Below are 19,336 nucleotides of genomic sequence, written 5' to 3'. Positions count from 1 at the left end.
AATTTTTTTTTTTTTTTTTTTTTTTTAAGAGACAGAGTCTTGCTCTGTTGCCCAGGCTGGAGTGCAGTGGTGCGATCATAGCTCACTGCAGCCTCAGCTCCCCAGGCTCAAGCAGTTCTCTCGTCTTGGCCTCCCAAAGTGCCAGGATTACAGTTGTAATCCAGCATGCCTGGCTAAAATTAAGCAGTTTTTGGACTTAACTCACAAGTTTTTTTTAAACTTTGCACTTATGTTTCCTTTCTTCTTTTAGCAGGATTAGATCTAGCTTGTTAGGAGTGAGCTGGGTGGCAAAGATTGAGAGTAGATATGCTCATTTAGTTGGGATTTGGGGGATATTTTCACTGCTGCTACATACTGATTGAAAGTCCTTAGTGTTATAATGCCACCTGGCTCTCTAGCTATCTCTGACTGTGCATCATACAGGTATCAGGGGCTGGACTTGATAAGTGGTTACTTAAATCAGTGGAATGTTGGCCAATAGTGTTAAAGGGAAGTCGAAGTGAACAGTCTATGGACACCTTACCTTATTTTGAACAGAGCCACCCCACTTAAAAATGTTTTGTATTGTTAGAATTTTTGCCAAGGTTTTGTTTCAAGGTTGGGTGGGAGAAGGTTGCAGAGCTAAAAAGCCTTATATCTGGTTGCCTGTCAGGATCAGCAAGCATGTTAGAAAATCAGCAAGGGATCAGAAGGCATAATTCTATGTAAATTCTTTAACAAGGCATCTTTCCTTATGCCTTAGCCACAACCTCCTGTTTTTCCTCTGTGTAATGAATCATGATAGCTCTCCTGTCTAAATTATTGGGTTTTTTTGTGGGTCAGATGAAGTCTTTTCATGAACACCTAGTATCAGGCAGTATACATGTACTATAGAGAGACATTAATATTTTGCTGTATTAAAGTATGTAATTCTTGAAAAGAGTTAACAGAGGGAATTTGGGCATTTTTTCTTTGGAATCATCATCATCTTTTTTCTTTGAGATGGAGTTTCTCACTGTCGCCTAGGCTGTAGTGTAGTGGCAGGATCTTGGCTCACTGCAGTTTCCATCTCCTGGATTCAAGCAGTTCTCCTGCCTCAGCCTCCCAAGTAGCTGGGATTACAGGTGTGCAAAACCACATCTAGCTAATTTCTTTGTGTTTTTAGTAGAGATGGGGTTTCACCATTTTGGCTAGGATGGTCTCAATCTCCTGACCTCGTCATCCACCCACCTCAGCCTCTCAAAGTGCTGGAATTACAGGTGTGAGCCACCGCACCTGGCCAGAATCATCAAAAACTTAAAATTTTTGGAGGTGATACAAAATAATGCTGATTGGTAGGGGAATAATCTAAAATGTGAATTGTGGATTCCTTCTAGATTTTAGAACAATAACTAGTCACCTCTTTCCTCCTTTTTAAAAAAATTTAATTATTTTTTATTTTAGTTTTTGAGATGGAGTCTTGCCCTGTTGTGCATGCCGAAGTGCAGTGGCGTGATCTTGGCTCACTGCAACCTTCACCTCTGGGTTCAAATGATTCTCCTGCCCCAGCCTCCCAAGTAGCTGGGGTTACAGTTGCCCACCACCACAGCTGGCCAATTTTTGTATTTTCAGTAGAGATGGGATTTTACTATGTTGGCCAGGCTAGTCTGGAATTCCTGATCTCAAGTGATCCGCCTGACTTGGTTTCCGAAAGGGTTGGGATTACAGATATGAGCCACTGTGCCTGGCTTTTTTTTTTTTTCATTTTGGAGACAAGGTCTTGCACTGTTGCTCAGCTCACTGTGGACTCAAACTCCTGTGCTCAAGGGATCCTCTCACCTCAGCCTCGAAGTAGTTGAGATTACAGGTGCACACCTTCGTGCCTGGCCCTTTCTTTAAAAAAGGAAAAATAGAAGGAAACCGTTTAATGTTTTATATTTTACCATATTTAGACATGTCAGTGATTATAGTATGTCTCATTTACCTCAGATTTTTTTTTTCTTTTTTTCTTAAATTGATTTAATTTGTAAGTTTCTTTGAGGCAAAAATGGGTTCACTTGAGACTATGAAAATATACTACCTTGGGGCAGGACAGTGGCTCATGCCTGTAATCCTAGCACTGTGGGAGGCTGAGGCAGGAGGGTCAGTTGAGCCCAGGAGATCATCAGGAGCAGCCTGGACAACACAGGGAGGCCCTGTCTCTACAACAAATTTTAGAAATAGCTGGGTGTGGTGGTGAGTACCTGTAGTCCGAGCTACTCAGGAGGTGGAGGTGAGAGGATTGCTTGAGTCTTGGAGGTTGAATTTGCAGCTGCAGTAAGCTTCAGTGATCATGTCACTGCACTCTTGCTTGGTTGACAGAGTGAGGTCTGTCTCCCAAAAAAGAAAGAAGAAAAAAAAAATGCCCTTCCTACACATACCTATTTTGGAATAGGATGCAACATAGGCCCTTCTTGTTGATTTGTTGAATCACTAGCATGTGCCTGCAGTCCCAGCACTTTGGGAGGCTGAGGCAAGACAATCACTTGAACCCGGGAGGCGGAGGTTGCAGTGAGCCAAGATCGTGCCACTGCACTCTAGCCTGGCGACAGAACAAGACTCCATTTCAAAAAAAAACCAAAAAACAAAAAACAAAAACCCAGACTTCCTGCCTGACACACAGTTTGTGTACACAGGAGATTGTAGGTGTTCATTTTCTTCAACAACATGAAAGTGCTAAATTGATTAGTGATTCAACAAATCAACAAGAAGGACCTATGTTGCATCCTGGCCTGATTCTCTTGCCTCAGCCTCCCAAAGTGCTGGGACTGCAGGCATGAACCACCGCTCTGGTTTTATACACTGTTTCTGAGACATTTAGAGTTGATAAAAATTATGGGAACCTTTTGAGTAGCATTTTTATGTTTTCTATGTTATCTCATTAGATCAACATTTCCTAGTCTTTCAAAGCCCAGTCCCCACATTGAAAACATAAAAAGGACATGTATCTTTCATTAATGTCAATTGAGGTTTCAAAAAAATTTATCCTGAAAGTCCTAAAAGTGAGTTAAAACAGTGTATGTGTATCTCAAAATAATTAGGCTGAGTGAAAGAAGCCAAGAATAAAGGCTTGAATACTTTCATTATTTAATTTAAAATTCTAGAAAATGCAGCTTAATCTGTAGTGTCAGAAAGCATGTCACTGATTGCCTGGGGATGCAGACAAGTAGTGGGAGTTAGTGATTCCACAGGGACAGGTGAAAATTGTGGGGAGGTAAAGAATATGTTCATTGTCCTAATTGTGGTGATGGTTTCATGGGAGCCTACATATGCCAGACTTAGTCATTCAGTTTGAATTATTTGCCTTTTTTTTTTTTTTTGAGACGGAGTTTCGCTCTTGTTGCCCAGGCTGGAGTGCAATGGCGCGATCTCGGCTCACCGCAACCTCCGCCTCCTGGGTTCAGGCAATTCTCCTGCCTCAGCCTCCTGAGTAGCTGGGATTACAGGCACATGCCACCATGCCCAGCTAATTTTTAGTATTTTTAGTAGAGACGGGGTTTCACCATGTTGACCAGGATGGTCTCGATCTCTTGACCTCGTGATCCACCCGCCTCGGCCTCCCAAAGTGCTGAGATTACGGGCTTGAGCCACCGCGCCCGGCCATTATTTGCCATTTATTAGATTTGTTAGAATGCAATAAAATTCTTAAAAAATAATAGAATTGATGGTATAATAAAAATGAAATGTAAATTACTAGTTAATTAAATACAAAAGATGTCTGTCTTTTTGGGGAGAAAACATCCATTATTTCACCTCTTCAAACTTTTTTTTTTTTTTTTTTTTTTTTTGAGGCAGGGTCTCACTTTGTCCCCCAGGCTGCAGTGCATTGGTGTGATCCTGGCTCACTGCATCCTCAACCCCTGGGCTGAGGTGATTTTCCTGCCTCAGCCTCGCAAGTAGCTGAGACAGATGCATGCTACCATGAACAGCCAATTTTTAAATTTTTTTTCTAGAGATGAAGTGTTACTCCTGGCCTTAAGCAATCCTCCTGCCTTGGCTACCCAGAGTGTTGGGCTTTCAGGTATGAGCCACCATGCCTGGCCACCTTCTCAACTTCTTTTTTGGCATTTTTGGTAGCGATGTTGATGGGTTTATTGGTATTCTCATTTTGTGTAACAGCAAATAGAGAAGTGAGTGTGGGGCTGGAGCCCTGGTTTGACCGTTTCACTGTGTTGTTTACCATTGGTCTCATCATTTTCCTGATTTGAAATCATTACTGTAGGCCTTTCCATCTAAAATTATCTTTACTTGCAGCCAGGTGCCATGGCTTAAATTTGTAATCCCAACAATTTCGGAGGCTGAGGTAGGTGCATCACTTGAGTCCATGAATTGGAGATTATCCTGGGCAACATGCAAAGCCCTGTCTCTACTGAAAATGCAAAAATTAGCCCATTGTGGTGGTGCATGCTGGTGTATGCCTGGAGTCCTAGCTACTCAGGAGGCTGAAGTGGGAGGATCGCTTGAGTCCAGGAGGCAGAGATTGCAGCGAGCTGAAATCACATCACTGCACTCCTTCCTGGATGACATGACCAGACCCTGCCTCAACAAAAAAAAAAAAAAAAAAAAAATTACATTCACTTGAAAATTAGTTTTCATGGTCACTTGGATATTTCATTTTCTTTAGAATAGCTGGTAGGAGAAGAGAGTACTGCTGATGACTACAAATGATCAGGAAGTCCGTGTCTTAGGTTTAATAGCATATAGAATAAGACTAAATTTTTCAACTTTCCATACAGCTTTCTGAAACAAAGGTCTTCACTGCCTCATCTGCTCCGGCAGAGAATCACATCTCACCTGGACAAAGGTAAATACTTTTTGCCATCTTATATTTGTTATTCAAAGCATTACTGAAATCTTTTGCCTCAGGAAAATTATTTTCATTTTTGGGTCTCTTATTTTTTCCCTCTTTATCCAAGGCTAACCTTTATTTTACTGCTACTTGGTAATCTGACAGAGCTTAAACCATTTTCTAATTGATGTATCTACTGATGAATTGAAACAGTTACTTTTGTGATTTGTTAGCAGTTGTTGCAGAGATCATGTTAAACTTACTTAATGGTTGTTCTTTTCACTTTTGTAGACCTTATTTTTGGACAGAATTAACTTAATACATTGTATCCTTTGGTTTCTTCGTGTACCATTTATTTAGATCTTCTGAAACTAATACAAATTTCTTATTTGGCTTCTACTAGTTTTACTCTACTAGGTTATAGAAAAGGAAGGAACTTGTGGGATAACAACAACATTCTTAGAATGTGCACTGAACCGAATGACTTAAGAGCATTTATTTATGTTCTAGTTTTCACACTGACTCTAAACACCTTTGAAAATGGTTTCAGGTGGGGCATGGTGGCTCAGCACTTGGGGAAGCTGAGGCAAGCAGATCATGAGGTCAAGAGATTGAGACCATCCTGGCCAACATAGTGAAACCCTGTTTTTACTGAAAATAAAAAAATTAGCTGGGTGTGGTGGCGCGCACCTGTAGTCCCAGCTACTTGGGAGGCTGAGGCAGGAGAATTGCTTGAACCTGGGAAGTGGAGGTTGCAATGAGCCAAGATCATGCCACTGCACTCCAGCCTGGTGCCTGGCGACAGAGTGAGACTGTGTCAAAAAAAAAGAAAAGAAAATGGTTTCAAAGTGTAGTGATTTGGAAAGATAAAAGCCTGGATACATATGATAACTTAGAAATGAAGGCAATTTTGAACCTGACATGATCAGTCTCATGCTAAATGAGCTGGTGTTGAGATTTCATTGTAGGGAAATAAAAATGATTAATGGTTACGTCTTGAATATTGTTTTGAGATTGTATAGAATTTCCTGTTAAATGCACATACTTTCTATATTGTATTTAGGATTCAGTGAATGTACTGGGATCATTGTCATGAAATTCAACTTGGCTATTGGAATAGTCTATAAGGGAGAGGAACTCAGGGCCAGGAACTTTGCCCTATATCAGGAATGAGTCTTGAATTGTCCCAGAATCTGCCTGTCACATTGGCATGGTGAGAATATCAGTTAGGAGAACCAGATAGAAACTGGTCTTTGAAAGGATTTACTGGCATTCATTACCAGGTTAGGTAATGTGGTGTATGTGGCAGGTCCTACTACACTAGGTAAGTTTAGAGAAGAGTTGGTATAGGAAGTTTGTAGCTCATTCTTGTTAGGTAGTCCAAACTGGAATATCTGTCTTTCTGGGGGTGTTTTAAGAGTTCTGGTTAACAGTATATTTGTTACTACACTGTGCATTTATTCCTGAATATTTTAAAGATAAAATTATATGGGTGTGTGTGTGTCTGTGTGTATGTATACACACTTAAATATATCATGGGATGGAATGTAAAAATTTAAGTTAAATGTGAAACTTGGCTGGGCAGGGTGGCTCATGCCTGTAATCCCATTGCTTTGGGAGGCCAAGGCAGGCGGATCACTTGAGGTCAGGAGTTTGAGATCAGCCTGGCCAACATGGTGAAACCCCGTCTCTACGAAAAATACAAAAGTTAGCCTGGTGTGGTGGCGCATGCCTATAATATAATCCCAGCTACTCTGGAGCCTGAAGCACAAGAATTGCTTAAGCCTGGGAGGCAAGATTGCAGTGAGCCAGGATCACACCGCTGCACTCCAGCCTTGACAACAAAGTGAGACACCGTCTCAGAAAAAAAAAAAAAAAGTGAAACTTACTGAATTGTCTACTGCAGCTGAGATCTTCATTCCCTAAAAATATGGGTCTGTTAGGAACTCTGGTTTTAAGTAATAAATGGATAAAATATTCTACGTGAAATGAACCAAACTTCAGAAAATTGTTTAATTTTACTTTATTGCGCCAGGTTTTCAAATCAGTCCTTAATATGTTAGTTGTTATTACTGTGAAAATTTCGCAGTACACCTTTAGATTCTCTTCTCTGAAAAGCCCTGCTTCAGTCTCTGTGGCTTTGTATGCTTTTTTGGGTGGATGACGCCCTCCTTTTGCCCCCTTAAACCCCATTTTCCAAAGGTTCTCCTCATTTGACTTTTAATGTAAATTCACTATATATTGATTGACTTCTCAAATTCATTTGTTTAAGATTTGCTTATGACTGGTTCCTCATTGCTTTTTATCTGCTTAGCATTGATCTGGTAGCCTTGCTCCAGAAGCCTGTTCCTCACAGTCAAGCTTCAGAAGCCAACTCCTTTGAAACTTCCCAACAGCAGGGCTTTGGCCAAGCCCTTGTCTTCACAAATTCGCAACACAACAATCAGATGGCACCAGGGACTGGCAGCTCCACTGCTGTCAACTCCTGTTCTCCTCAGAGCCTGGTAACTCACTTTTATTTCAGTATGGAATTTTAAGAAATGTACCCATTAGCAAATGTATTCTAGCATATGACACATGCCTCATAATTACTTTCTTAACATAAAGATTTCTTGTAAGGCTGGGCATGGTGGCTCATGCCTGTAATCCCAGCACTTTGGGAGGTTAAGGCATGAGAATTGCTTGAACCCAGGAGTTTGAAACCAGCCTGGGCAACAAAGCAAGACTCTATCTCTACATAAAAACAAACAAAAATTAGCTGAGTGTGGTGTTGTGTGCCTGTAGTCCCAGTTACTTGGGAGGCTGAGGTTGGTGCATCACTTGAGCCCAGGAGTTTGAGGCTGCAGTGAGCCATGTCATGCCACTGTACTCCAGGCTGAGCGGCAGAGCAAGACCCTGTCTCTAAAACAAACAACAAAAAATTCTACAGTAGATCTCAGTCCCGAAAGCAATGATGTGGTAATTTCCAAGCACATATCTGATGATCCATGTGGAATTCAACTACATGAGTTTCCTGAACAAAGATAAAACTTTTTTTTTATGGTTCTTCAAATTCTTTCAACTGATGATCACTCTTGAGATCTAAAGCACCCCTTTCTTCTGAATGGTGTTTTCCTTGGATTTTGTTTCAAATTCTGTCTTTATAGTTAGTATATTCATTTTCTGACTTGTTTTACAATTTACTTAAATGGAAAAGTTTATCAGAATTGATTTGCTGTAAAATCATGTAAAAACAGTTCTAAGTCGACCGGGCTCGGTGGCTCAAGCCTGTAATCCCAGCACTTTGGGAGGCCGAGGCGGGTGGATCACGAGGTCAAGAGATCGAGACCCTCCTGGTCAACATGGTGAAACCCCGTCTCTACTAAAAATACAAAAAAATTAGCTGGGCATGGTGGCACGTGCCTGTAATCCCAGCTACTCAGGAGGCTGAGGCAGGAGAATTGCCTGAACCCAGGAGGCAGAGGTTGCGGTGAGCCGAGATTGCGCCATTGCACTCCAGCCTGGGTAACAAGAGCAAAACTCCGTCTTAAAAAAAAAAAAAAAAAAAAAAAAAACAGTTCTAAGTCTCCCTAGGGGCTTATATTTTTTACTTTTTTTTTTTTTTTTCATTCGTAAAATAGGCTACATTTTCTTAAATTTCTAAATGATGTGACAGAGGCCCTTATGGTTTGGATGTGTTTTTATTGAAACAGTGTCATTTAGTGCTGTATGACTCTGACTTCCAATGTGAGTTAAGCTTCCATCAGAACTTCAGGAACTGTTAATGAAGGCTTTGAAGATGGGCTTATGGAAGTATAAGCTTAGATCATAGCTTGTGAAAGAATGTTGCTTTAGAATGGTGAACTGAAGTTCCTACCCGACTGTAGGAAGTTCTGAGCTGGCAAAGGGAAGTTCGAAAGGTCTATGGAGACAGAACTACAGCTTTCACTAGGGGTAATTATTTTAGTTTGTTGCTGTGTTTTTCCTGAAATTTATTGTGGAGAAACAGAATTTACTCCCTTATCTGAGTCAAATCACTTGTACCCTGATAAAACTGAGAATTGAATATTGAAACTTTTCAATACTATGTTCTCCTCTGTGTAGCCATATCATGTGTTGGGGTTAGAGACTTGCTGTTTTTAGTATCATTGATATATGAGGGGTGTCAGTGCTTGAAGTAGGACAGCCTAAGGCTTCTCCATTTTGAGAAGGTCTAATAAAAACCCTGATTTTTTTAATTGAAGCACCGTTGTCATTTCTTCCTCTGCCCTTCCCTCTGCTACTGGTATAATTATGTAATGCCCTTCCTGACTTGCTGAAATCTATGCCTGTCCACTGAGTTGATAAAGCATTTGAATTTTTACAGTGATCTTAAGATACGTTGCTTTATGTCGTGACCAGCATGAGAATCACCAACATGAGAAAGCAGAATAAGAATTGTTTGTGTGGCGTTGTATTAGAGCAGTAGTGTGCAACCCTACTGTGCTTTAAAAATCACTGGGGGCCAGGTGCAGTGGCTGACACCTATAATCCCAGCACTTTGGGAGGCCAAGGTGGGTAGATCACCTGAGGTCAGGAGTGTGAGACCTGCCTGGCCAACATGGTGAAAGCCATCTCTACTAAAAAGAAGACAAAAATTAGCCAGGCGTGGTGGCAGGTGCCTGTAATCTCAGTTACTTGGGAGGCTGAGGCAGGAGAATCGCTTGAACCCGGGCGGCGGAGGTTGCAGTTAGCTGTAATCCCATCATTGTGCTCTAGCCTGGGCAACAATAGAGAAACTGTCTCAAAAAGAAAAAAAAAAAAAAACAAAAACAATCACTGGGGAGGCCAGGCATGCTGGCTCATGCCTGTAATCCCAGCACTTTGGGAGGCTGAGGCAGGAGAATTGTGAGATGCCAGGAATTTGAGACCAGCCCAGCAACATAGCAAGACCTCACCGCGCTGAATTAAAATCAACCAGCATCTTGGCACATGCCTGTAATCCTAGCTATTGTAGTCCCAGCTGCGCGGGAGGCTGGCGCTGGAGGATCACTTGAGCCCAGGAGGTTGTTCTGTGGCCCTCCAGCCTGGGTTGACAGCAAGATCTTGTCTCTAAATAATAATTAATAATAAAATAAAATCAGTGGGGAACCTAGTAAATGACAGCAACAGAAGTAATGGTGATATTTCCTGAGTCTCTAAGAAAAAACGTGTCCTCATCTTTGGGATTGGGATTTGGGTGCTGTGTGTGTGTGTGTGTGTGTGTGTGTGTGTGTGTGTGTGTGCGCGCGCGCGCGTGCACGCGTACATGTATGCACATGTGTGTATTGTATACATTTTGAAAGTTTCTCCATTGATTTAAATGTGTAGGTAGACTTAAGAGGCCCTGTGCTATATATTACCTAGGGCATGGCAGTAGTCACTGATTCAGTAATTCATTGTGTTGTAAAACATACAGTCCATTTGATAAAACTAGCTGATGCATGTTAGTGATTATGTAGGAAAACAGAATGAAGAGAGGCATCATCTGAGAAGCCTTCATTGAATTGGTGAGCTTGAGCTGGATTTGTATGGATTGTTAGCAACCTCAGACTGGTATATTGGGCAACCTGAAAAAAGAATCTGGAGCATTGATAAGTAATGTTAGCACAACTGTTTCAGTATGAGCAGATTCTGTCTCACAACTGTTCATAATGTAATATTTCATTCACAGTGAAGTTTGGATTTCCATACAGCTGGGACATTCTTTGCCTTTAAATGTTAGTAATAGAAGTAATTATTTCAACTTACTTGAAATAATTGATGGCAAAGTATTTGTTTTTGAACTTAAATGGATATGAAATGTTATTTTTGATGAAGCACTTATATTTCAGAATGACTTTGATATGTAAAAATGTAGTTCATCTCGGCCGGGCACGGTGGCTCAAGCCTGTAATCCCAGCACTTTGGGAGGCCGAGGCGGGTGGATCACGAGGTCAAGAGATCGAGACCATCCTGGTCAACTTGGTGAAACCCCGTCTCTACTAAAAATACAAAAAATTAGCTGGGCATGGTGGCGCGTGCCTGTAATCCCAGCTACTCAGGAGGCTGAGGCAGGAGAATTGCCTGAACCCGGGAGGCGGAGGTTGCGGTGAGCCGAGATCGCGCCATTGCACTCCAGCCTGGGTAACAAGAGCGAAACTCCGTCTCAAAAAAAAAAAAAAAAAAATGTAGTTCATCTTCCATCGTATTTTCTAATCATAGGCTTTTATCCTGTTTGGATCTCAATCTGTGACCTGACAGGACAGATTGGAGAGGAGTAACATTGTTTTTCTTGTACTTATTTATGGAGCATATTTGGTGTTCTTAGTCATCTAAACAACTTGAAATGAAAATAGCAATGTCCATGGTATTTGCTCAGCTTCAAATGCCTGTGTATTTCAGTGTCTGGTTTTGGAAGATTAACTACTTGAGTTCAGTTCTTTGTTTTATATTTGATTTTGTGTGTGTGTGTGTGTGTGTGTGTGTGTGAGAGAGAGAGAGACAGAGTCTTGCTTGTGTGTGTGTGTGTGTGTGTGTGTGTGTGTGTGTGTGAGACAGAGTCTTGCTCTGTCACCCAGACTGGAGTGCAGTGGCGTGATCTCGGCTCACTGCAACCTCCGCCTTCTAGGTTCAAGCAATTCTCGTCTCAGCCTCCTGAGTAGCTGGGGTTACTACAGGCATGTGCAACTGTGCCTGGCAGATTTTTGTGTTTTTAGTAAAGACAGGGTTTCACTCTGTTGTCCAGGCTTGTCTCTAACTCCTGACCTCAGGTTATCCACTCACCTCAGCCTCCCAAAGTGCTGGGATTACAGGCGTGAGCCACTGCGCCCGGCCTGACCTGTATTTGATCTTGCAGGGTCATCTCACAGCTGATCTCTTCTTTGACTGAACATCTTGTAATTATTAAAGATGAAGGCTGTGGTTCACAAATTGGGAAAATAGTGTGTTTTTGTTGGTCATGCATATCTTTGTCATTTACTTCTTGGCATTTCTCTTAAGTTTTTTAAATAATGACATTTATTTGTGAACTTATGACATCACTTTAAAAAAAACTGATTTCTTCAAATTCATGGGAAATACTTCTCTTCCCTTTAACTTCTTATGTCAGAATGAGGAAGGATAGCTGCATTTAATTAGCTTTTATTGCACAGTAATATTTTCATTTAGTATTTTCTAAGTTACATTTTAGTAATTCATATGTTTCAGATTATAGATTTTAACATGCTTATGAAAATACTTGATGTGTTTTAAAGCTTTGGGTAAAAATTCTGTATTGCTGAGGATTTATTCTTTTATCCCCCTTTTAAAGTCATCCGTCCTTGGCTCAGGATTTGGAGAGCTTGCACCACCAAAAATGGCAAACATCACAAGCTCCCAGATTTTGGACCAGTTGAAAGCTCCAAGTTTGGGCCAGTTTACCACCACCCCAAGTACACAGCAGAATAGTGCAAGTCACCCTGCAACTACTACTTCTTGGGACCTCAAGCCCCCAACATCCCAGTCCTCAGTCCTCAGTCATTTTGGTAAGTATACATTGTGTGTTTGCCCCAACTGAGAACATGCCAAGCTTTGGCAGAGTGTGTTGACCTGTGAATACTAATGTGGAACTTGTCCAGAGTTGTTTCCTTTTAGTAGAACTCTTGGAATTTCTAAGTTAAATCAGTCTTCCTTTGTTGCACAATACCTGCATTGTTGTTGTTCTTGGTAGTGTCATTATCAGTAGTAGTAGTAATGATGGTAAGACATACCTTGAAGAATAAAAGCATGCAAATATGAGCATCTAACACTTTGTGTAAATGCATGGACAGAGTTTTCTGAGCTCTATTAGAATAGGGTGACGATAGAATGTGGAATGTGGAAAACATTTTAAGACTTTTTTTTTTTTTTTTTTTTTTGAGGTGGGGGATCTTCCTGTGCTGCCCAGGCTGATATCCGCCTTTTGGCTTCAAGCAGTCTTTTCACCTCAGCCTCCTGAGTAGCTGGGATTACAGATGTGCACCACTATATCCAGCCTAGACACTATTTTACTTTATTATTGTTTTTTGAGTCAGGATCTTGCTCTGTTGCTCAGGCTGGAATACAGTGGTGTAGTAACACATCGCTGCAACCTTGACCTCCCAGGCTCAGTTGATCCACCGACCTCAGCCTCTCTAGTAGCTGGGACTACAGGCACATGCCACCTCTCCTGGCTAATTTTTTTGTATTTTTTTGTGTGACAGGGTTTTGCCACGTTGCCTAGGCTGGTCTGGAACTCCTGGACTCAGGCGATCCACCCACCTCGGCCTCCAAAAGTGCTGAGATTACAGGTGTGAGCCACCATGCCCAGCCTGGACAGTATTTTAAATCAGACACACTCATGCTTTCTCATTCTAACATTTCCAAGTATCCACTAGGATTCTGTCAAGCTTTATGTTCCGTGGTTTGTATTGTAAAGGTCCCATGTATAAAATGGATATTTTCTAAACTAAACTTCCACAGAAATTGTGACATTAAGCCATGATTCCCCACCAGCACTCACATGCCACACTTTGTTAAGGAATAGCAGGGAATTTCATTAATTATGGAGCTGGCCATGTGGGCTGGTTTATGGTTAGGGCATATAGAGACACAGGGAGGTGTATTTCTCTGTTATGTGAAATGGCTTAGTGTGTTTGAAGTACCTGAGACCACTTCTGGGTTTGAAGTGATGTCTACCAAGAGAAATCATTAGAAACTCAGTGCCCAAAGTTTTTACTGGGGCAAGAAATGTAGGCATCCTATGCCTAACACATTGCAAAATTACAGTTTCCTAGAAGGAAAGCAGGTGTTGACCATAAACCACATTGTTTATACAGACATTCTTAACACAGTGAGCCACTCTAATAGGTTAGTATATTGGCACCTTTTACCAAGCATATACCAGCAGTCCAAGTTCTCAGACATCAGCCAGGGTCTGGTCATCAGGCAGGCCTTTTTGAGAACAGTTGTAGGTCTTCTATATTAACTTTTTCTGCAGACATAACTAATGAGTGATATGACTTTTTATTTATTTATTTATTTATTTTGAGATGGAGCTTTGCTCTTATTGCCCAGGCTGGAGTGCAGTGGTATGATCTCAGCTCACTGCAACCTCTGCCTCTCAGGTTCAAGCAATTCTCCTGCCTCAGCTTCCCAAGCAGCTGGGATTACAGGTGGGCACCACCACACCCGGCCAATTTTTCTATTTTTAGTAGAGACGGGGTTTCACCATGTTGGTCAGATTGGTCTTGAACTCTCAGCCTCAGGTGATCTGCCTACCTTGGCCTCCCAAAGTCCTGGGATTACAGGCATGAACCACTGTGCCCGGCTGTGACAGGACTTTTTAGATAGAAGCTTGCTATGCCCATATTCTTTATAAAGCCTATGCGTTTGGTGGATGCCTATAATATCAAGTTCAAAAGTGGATGCATCTAAACCAGATCTACCATTTGTTTCTTAAAAATTAATTTCAGTTGAAACTCAGCCAGCTGGGCACCGTGGCTCATGCCTGTAATCTCAGCACTTGGGAAGGCAGAAGGAGGAGGATTACTTGAGCCCAGGAGTTCAAGACCAGCCTGGGCAACATGATGGGACACAAAGGCTAAAATATTAGGTTGTTGTACTATCTGGCCCCATCGAGAAAAAGATTGCCAACTTCTGTCCTATATGGTAGAGCTGGCTTTTCAAATTAGTAGTGAAATGGTTTATTAAACTGGATATCTGGATGAAAAAATAAAGTTGGATCTCTATACCAAAATGCCGGTGGGTCAAATAGTTAAACATGAGCAGTGAATCTAGAACTGTAATAGAGAAAACTTAGGAGAATTTTTTGTTGTTCTGTGTGAGGGAGACCTTTCTGGTATGGTAGAAAACACCAAATTTAGAAGGGAGACAAACGGTGAAAAAAATATTCAAAATTTGTGTTATAGACAAAAAGTTGATTTCCTTAATCAAAAAGTAACTAAATATAAAGTAGATCAACAAACAGGTTAAAAAATGGCTCAAGAGGTACAAACAGAGTCTATAAGTAAAGAACACTTAAGAATATGAAATGACGGTAAGCACATTTATGTCATTTTAGTTTGCATTTTTTAAAATACCATTTTCCAACAGTTAAACCAGGAAATTCCAAAGTATTTGGTATTAGAGTGTGTTATAAAGGATGTGTCCCATCTGTGGACAGTAATTTTATAATATTTATCAAAAATCAAAATATATTTACCCTGTGAAGGAGCAGCCTTATCCTAGCAGTTGATCCTGCAGGTATACTTGTACGTGAACAAAATATCTTACAAAGAAATATATTCATTACTGCATTGCTTTTAATAGCAAAATATTTGACCTGAAAGTCCATTAAGATAGTACTGGTTTTATAAAATGATACCTATTGTATACTAGATTTCTATGTAGTCATCAAAATGAATATGAAGTAGCTCTTTGCCCATTAATGTGAGACATTCAATAGAAATTAAATGATTTGTGAGAAAGTAAGGTATATAGTGTATGTGTGTATATATATATGTCTGTCTGTATATGTTGTGATATAGTATCTCTGAAAGAGATATTTGGGAAAACCGGGTACAGTGTTTGCCTTTGTGAAGCAAGTATGGGAGGATGGTGTGGAAGGGAGACCTACATTCATCATACGTATTATTGTATCTTTTGGATTTGGTAACATCATATATATTTATCAGTCCAAAAACTTAATAATTTTTTTTTTTTTTAATTTTTGAATGATACAGGGTCTTGCTTTGTCACCCAGGCTGAAGTGCAGTGGTGCAATCATAGCTCACTGCAGCCCTGTACTCCTGGGCTAAAGCAGTCCTCCCACCTCAGCCTCCCAAAGTGCTGGATTATAGGCATGAGCAACTGTGCCTGGCTCAAATTTTTAAAAGTTATATAGAAAATATATAAAATAATTAAGGCTCTCTGTTAGCTAATGGTTAGGTGTGTATAGCACCTCAATATTGTTCTCACAAGTGCATCACCCCCTAGGCTAAACATAAACCACATCCCTCTGCATAGGAAACAAGCCACATACCTATTTGGGAACCTTTTCCCGTTTATCATAAATGAGATAATTACACATAGTATGTGTAAAACCTAAGAAATTCATCTGGAAGATGATTTGGAGAAATTAGTGGTAATGGAACACTTCATGATAAGTAACAATTGAAGAGGGAGTCTGAAGCCATTGTGCCTCATAAATTGCTGCTTACTTTTTTTTAGATTTCAAATCTCAACCTGAGCCATCCCCAGTTCTTAGCCAGTTGAGCCAGCGACAGCAGCACCAGAGCCAGGCAGTCACTGTTCCTCCTCCTGGTTTGGAGTCCTTTACATCCCAGGCAAAACGTCGAGAATCAACGCCTGGAGACAGTCCCTCCACTGTGAACAAGCTTTTGCAGCTTCCCAGCATGACCATCGAAAATATCTCTGTGTCTGCCCACCAGCCACAGCCCAAACACATCAAACTTGCTAAGCGGCGGATACCCCCAGCTTCTAAGGTGGGCATTTCATCATGAAGTCATGGTCCTAAAGGTGGAGTTATTTTTATATTCAGCTCAAGTAGTGGGATACTAAGTTTTGGAAACTGGGATGTAGTGTTTTTCAGGCACATAGTTTATTGATTGCATTATGAGGATATGACCATTTCCGAGCGATCAGACTAGTATTAGAGGGAACAGATTTGTGCTGAGAGCCGCAGATCCTTATTTCAAGTACAGATTTGAAGATCTGGCTCAGAGAACTGTTGTTCTTGAGTGTTTTGCTGTATCCCATAGTTGGAGGATGCATGGTTCCTTGACCAGGTGATGGTTTCATCATTGGTGAGTCCCTGAAACAGTAGTCACCTTAGTGTTCACTTCCCACCCATCACCACTCCCCATTCACTACTGTTAGATGCAGATGGTGATATTAATGCCAGCCATTCCTGTTTAACTTTTAATTTCTCTCCTTTTTTTTTTTTTAATTAGACAGGGTCTTACTGTGTTGTCCAGGCTAGTGTTGAACTCCTGAGCTCAAGTGATCCTCCTGCCTTGGCCTCCCAGAGTGCTGAGATTACAGGCATGAGCTGAGCCACCACACCCAGCCCAACTTTTTTCTTTGCTCATTTATTTTCTTTCTCTTTTTAGAAAAGTCTTACTCATTTTTTCTATTTGTTTCTCACTCATCCTTCCTGCCAGTATTGCCTGGGAACCTAAATGCTTGTTTGACTCTGGCCTTTGTGACCTGGAATCTGTGGCCTCTGTTCCTGACATGACAGCTTTGCTTTTTCAGATCCCAGCTTCTGCAGTTGAAATGCCTGGTTCAGCAGATGTCACAGGATTAAATGTGCAGTTTGGGGCCCTGGAATTTGGGTCAGAACCTTCTCTCTCTGAATTTGGATCAGCTCCAAGCACTGAAAATAGTAATCAGATTCCTATCAGCTTATATTCAAAGTCTTTAAGGTAATGGATATTTAGTCCTTTGTTACGAAGCAAAATAGACACTAAGAGATCACCTGGTGGAAAGAATACATGCTATGGTGATAGGATTGTATAGCTATCCTCAGTGTTATCCATCATCTCCGTGAGAAACCCGTACCTGTAGCTGATAGTCTCAGTTTCTTCATTCCTTGCCCCTTAGCAACCAATAGTCTGTCTCTGGATTTGCCTACCTGGACATTTCATATGACTAGAATCTTAGAATGTGTAGCCTTTTGTGTCTGATCTTTCACTTAGTATAAGTTGTCCAGGTACACCCATGTTGAATGTATCATTTTTATTGCCAAATATTTCATTACAAAGTAAACATTCTGTTCATTCATTAGTTGGTGGACATTTAGGTTGTTTGCTTTCTGACTGTAGCAAATCATGCTCCTATGGACGTTTGGTTTCAAGTTTTGCATGCTTTCAGTTCTTTGGGATATATATCCCAGGAGTAGAATTGCTGAGTCATATGGTAACTCTTAACCATTTGGGAAACTGCCATACTGTTTCCATTGTGGCTGTAGCATTTTACATTCCTACCAGTAGTCTATGAGGGATCTAATTTCTCCACATCTGTGGAGCAGTAATTTTTCTAAAGTGGAATATTTTATAAATACAAAATCTCAGATTTTAGTTTTCTTTTCTCCCCATCCTCCTGCTGGAGTCTTGCTCTGTCACCCAGACTGGAGTGCAATGGTGCCATCTCGGCTCATTGCAACCTCCGCCTCCCAGGTTCAAGCGATTCTCCTGCCTCAGCCTCTTGAGTAGCTGGGACTACAAGCGCGCGTCACCATGCCCAGCTAATTTTTGTATTTTTAGTAGAGACAGGGTTTCACAGTGTTAGCCAGGATGGTCTTGAACTCCTGACCTGGTGACCTGCCTGCCTCAGCCTCCCAAAATGCTGGGATTACAGGCATGAGCCACTGCGCCCGGCCTCTTTTTTTTTGAAATAGGATCTTGCTCTGCCACCTAGGCTGGACTGCAGCAGCATGATCTTGGCTTGCTGCAACCTCTGCCTCCCAGGCTTAAGTGATCCTCCTGCCTCAGCCTCCTAAGGATCTGGGATTACAGGCATGCACCACCATGCCTAGCTAAATTTTTTGTATGTTTTGTAGAGACAGGGCTTTGTCATGTTGCCCAGGCTGGTCTCAAACTCTGGAGCTCAAGGAATCTTCCTGTCTCAGACTCCCAGAGTGCTGGGATTACAGGCATGAGCCACCATGCCTGGCTGTTTTTTGTTTGTTTTGGTTTTTTAGTTAGCCATTCCACATTCCAGAATCAAAACCTGGTAATTAAGTTCCCTTTTTATTTGTTTGTATTTTGTTTTTTGAGATGGAGTTTTGCTCTTAAGTTTCCCAGGCTGGAGTGCAATGGCATGATATCAGTTCACCGCAACCTCCGCCTTCTGGGTTCAAGCGATTCTCCTGACTCAGCCTCCTAAGTAGCAGAGATTACAGGCATGTGCCACCACGCCCAGCTATTTTTGTATTTTTAGGAGAAACGGGATTTCTTCATGTTGGTCAGGCTGGTCTTCAACTCCCGACCTCAGGTGATCCACCCGCCTCAGCCTCACCAAGTGCTGGGATTACAGGTGTGAGCCACAACACCTGGCCTTAAGTTCCCTTCTTAAAGATGGTCTCAAACACCTAGATTCCTTAAAGAACCTTCATAAGTATTCTTGTTTTTTTCTTTTTCTTTTTTTTTTTTTTTCTTTGAGACAGAGTCTTGCTCTGTTGCCAGGCTGGAGTACAGTGACGTGATCTCGGCTCACTGCAACCTCCGCCTCCCGGATTCAAGCAATTCTCCTACCCGAGCCTCCCAAGTAGCTGGGATTATAGGCACCTGCTACCATGCCCGGGTAATTTTTGTATTTTTAGTAGAGATGGGGTTTCACCATGTTGGCCAGGATGGTCTCGATCTCCTGACCTTGTGATCCACCCACCTCGGCCTCCCAAAGTGCTGGGATTAGAGATGCGAGCCACCCAGGCTGGACTGATTATTATTAAAGATGTTCTCCTATCTCTCAATTAAATTAGGTGGGTCTCATTTGGGACAATAGATTGATGAAGTACTTGCATCTAATGAAGCTGTTTATTTTTATTTTTTT

The 19,336-nt window shown here is 41.4% G+C and overlaps 1 protein-coding gene and 1 non-coding gene across 7 annotated transcripts in view; both read left to right on the top strand.

The window, feature by feature from the left end:
* UBAP2 (ubiquitin associated protein 2) overlaps positions 1–19,336 on the top strand; it is a 163,385-nt gene that overhangs the window by 118,831 nt on the left and 25,218 nt on the right. For all 6 annotated transcript variants that reach the window (XM_074394978.1, XM_074394977.1, XM_074394979.1 and 3 more), the window contains 5 exons: positions 4,734–4,801; positions 7,101–7,290; positions 12,075–12,288; positions 15,992–16,266; positions 17,039–17,208. In XM_074394978.1, the coding sequence (XP_074251079.1) occupies positions 4,734–4,801; positions 7,101–7,290; positions 12,075–12,288; positions 15,992–16,266; positions 17,039–17,208 (917 nt within the window). The remainder of the gene's footprint in view (positions 1–4,733; positions 4,802–7,100; positions 7,291–12,074; positions 12,289–15,991; positions 16,267–17,038; positions 17,209–19,336) is intronic.
* On the top strand, positions 7,725–7,805 carry LOC120366498 (small nucleolar RNA SNORD121A). The gene has a single exon (XR_005581150.1). It is a non-coding gene; the product is annotated as a small nucleolar RNA SNORD121A (small nucleolar RNA).

Source organism: Saimiri boliviensis, chromosome 2 (assembly GCF_048565385.1).
Source record: "Saimiri boliviensis isolate mSaiBol1 chromosome 2, mSaiBol1.pri, whole genome shotgun sequence".
Lineage (NCBI taxonomy): Eukaryota > Metazoa > Chordata > Mammalia > Primates > Cebidae > Saimiri > Saimiri boliviensis.
The sequence above is the reverse complement of the archived record's forward strand: the minus strand, read 5'-3'. Positions and strand labels throughout refer to the sequence as shown.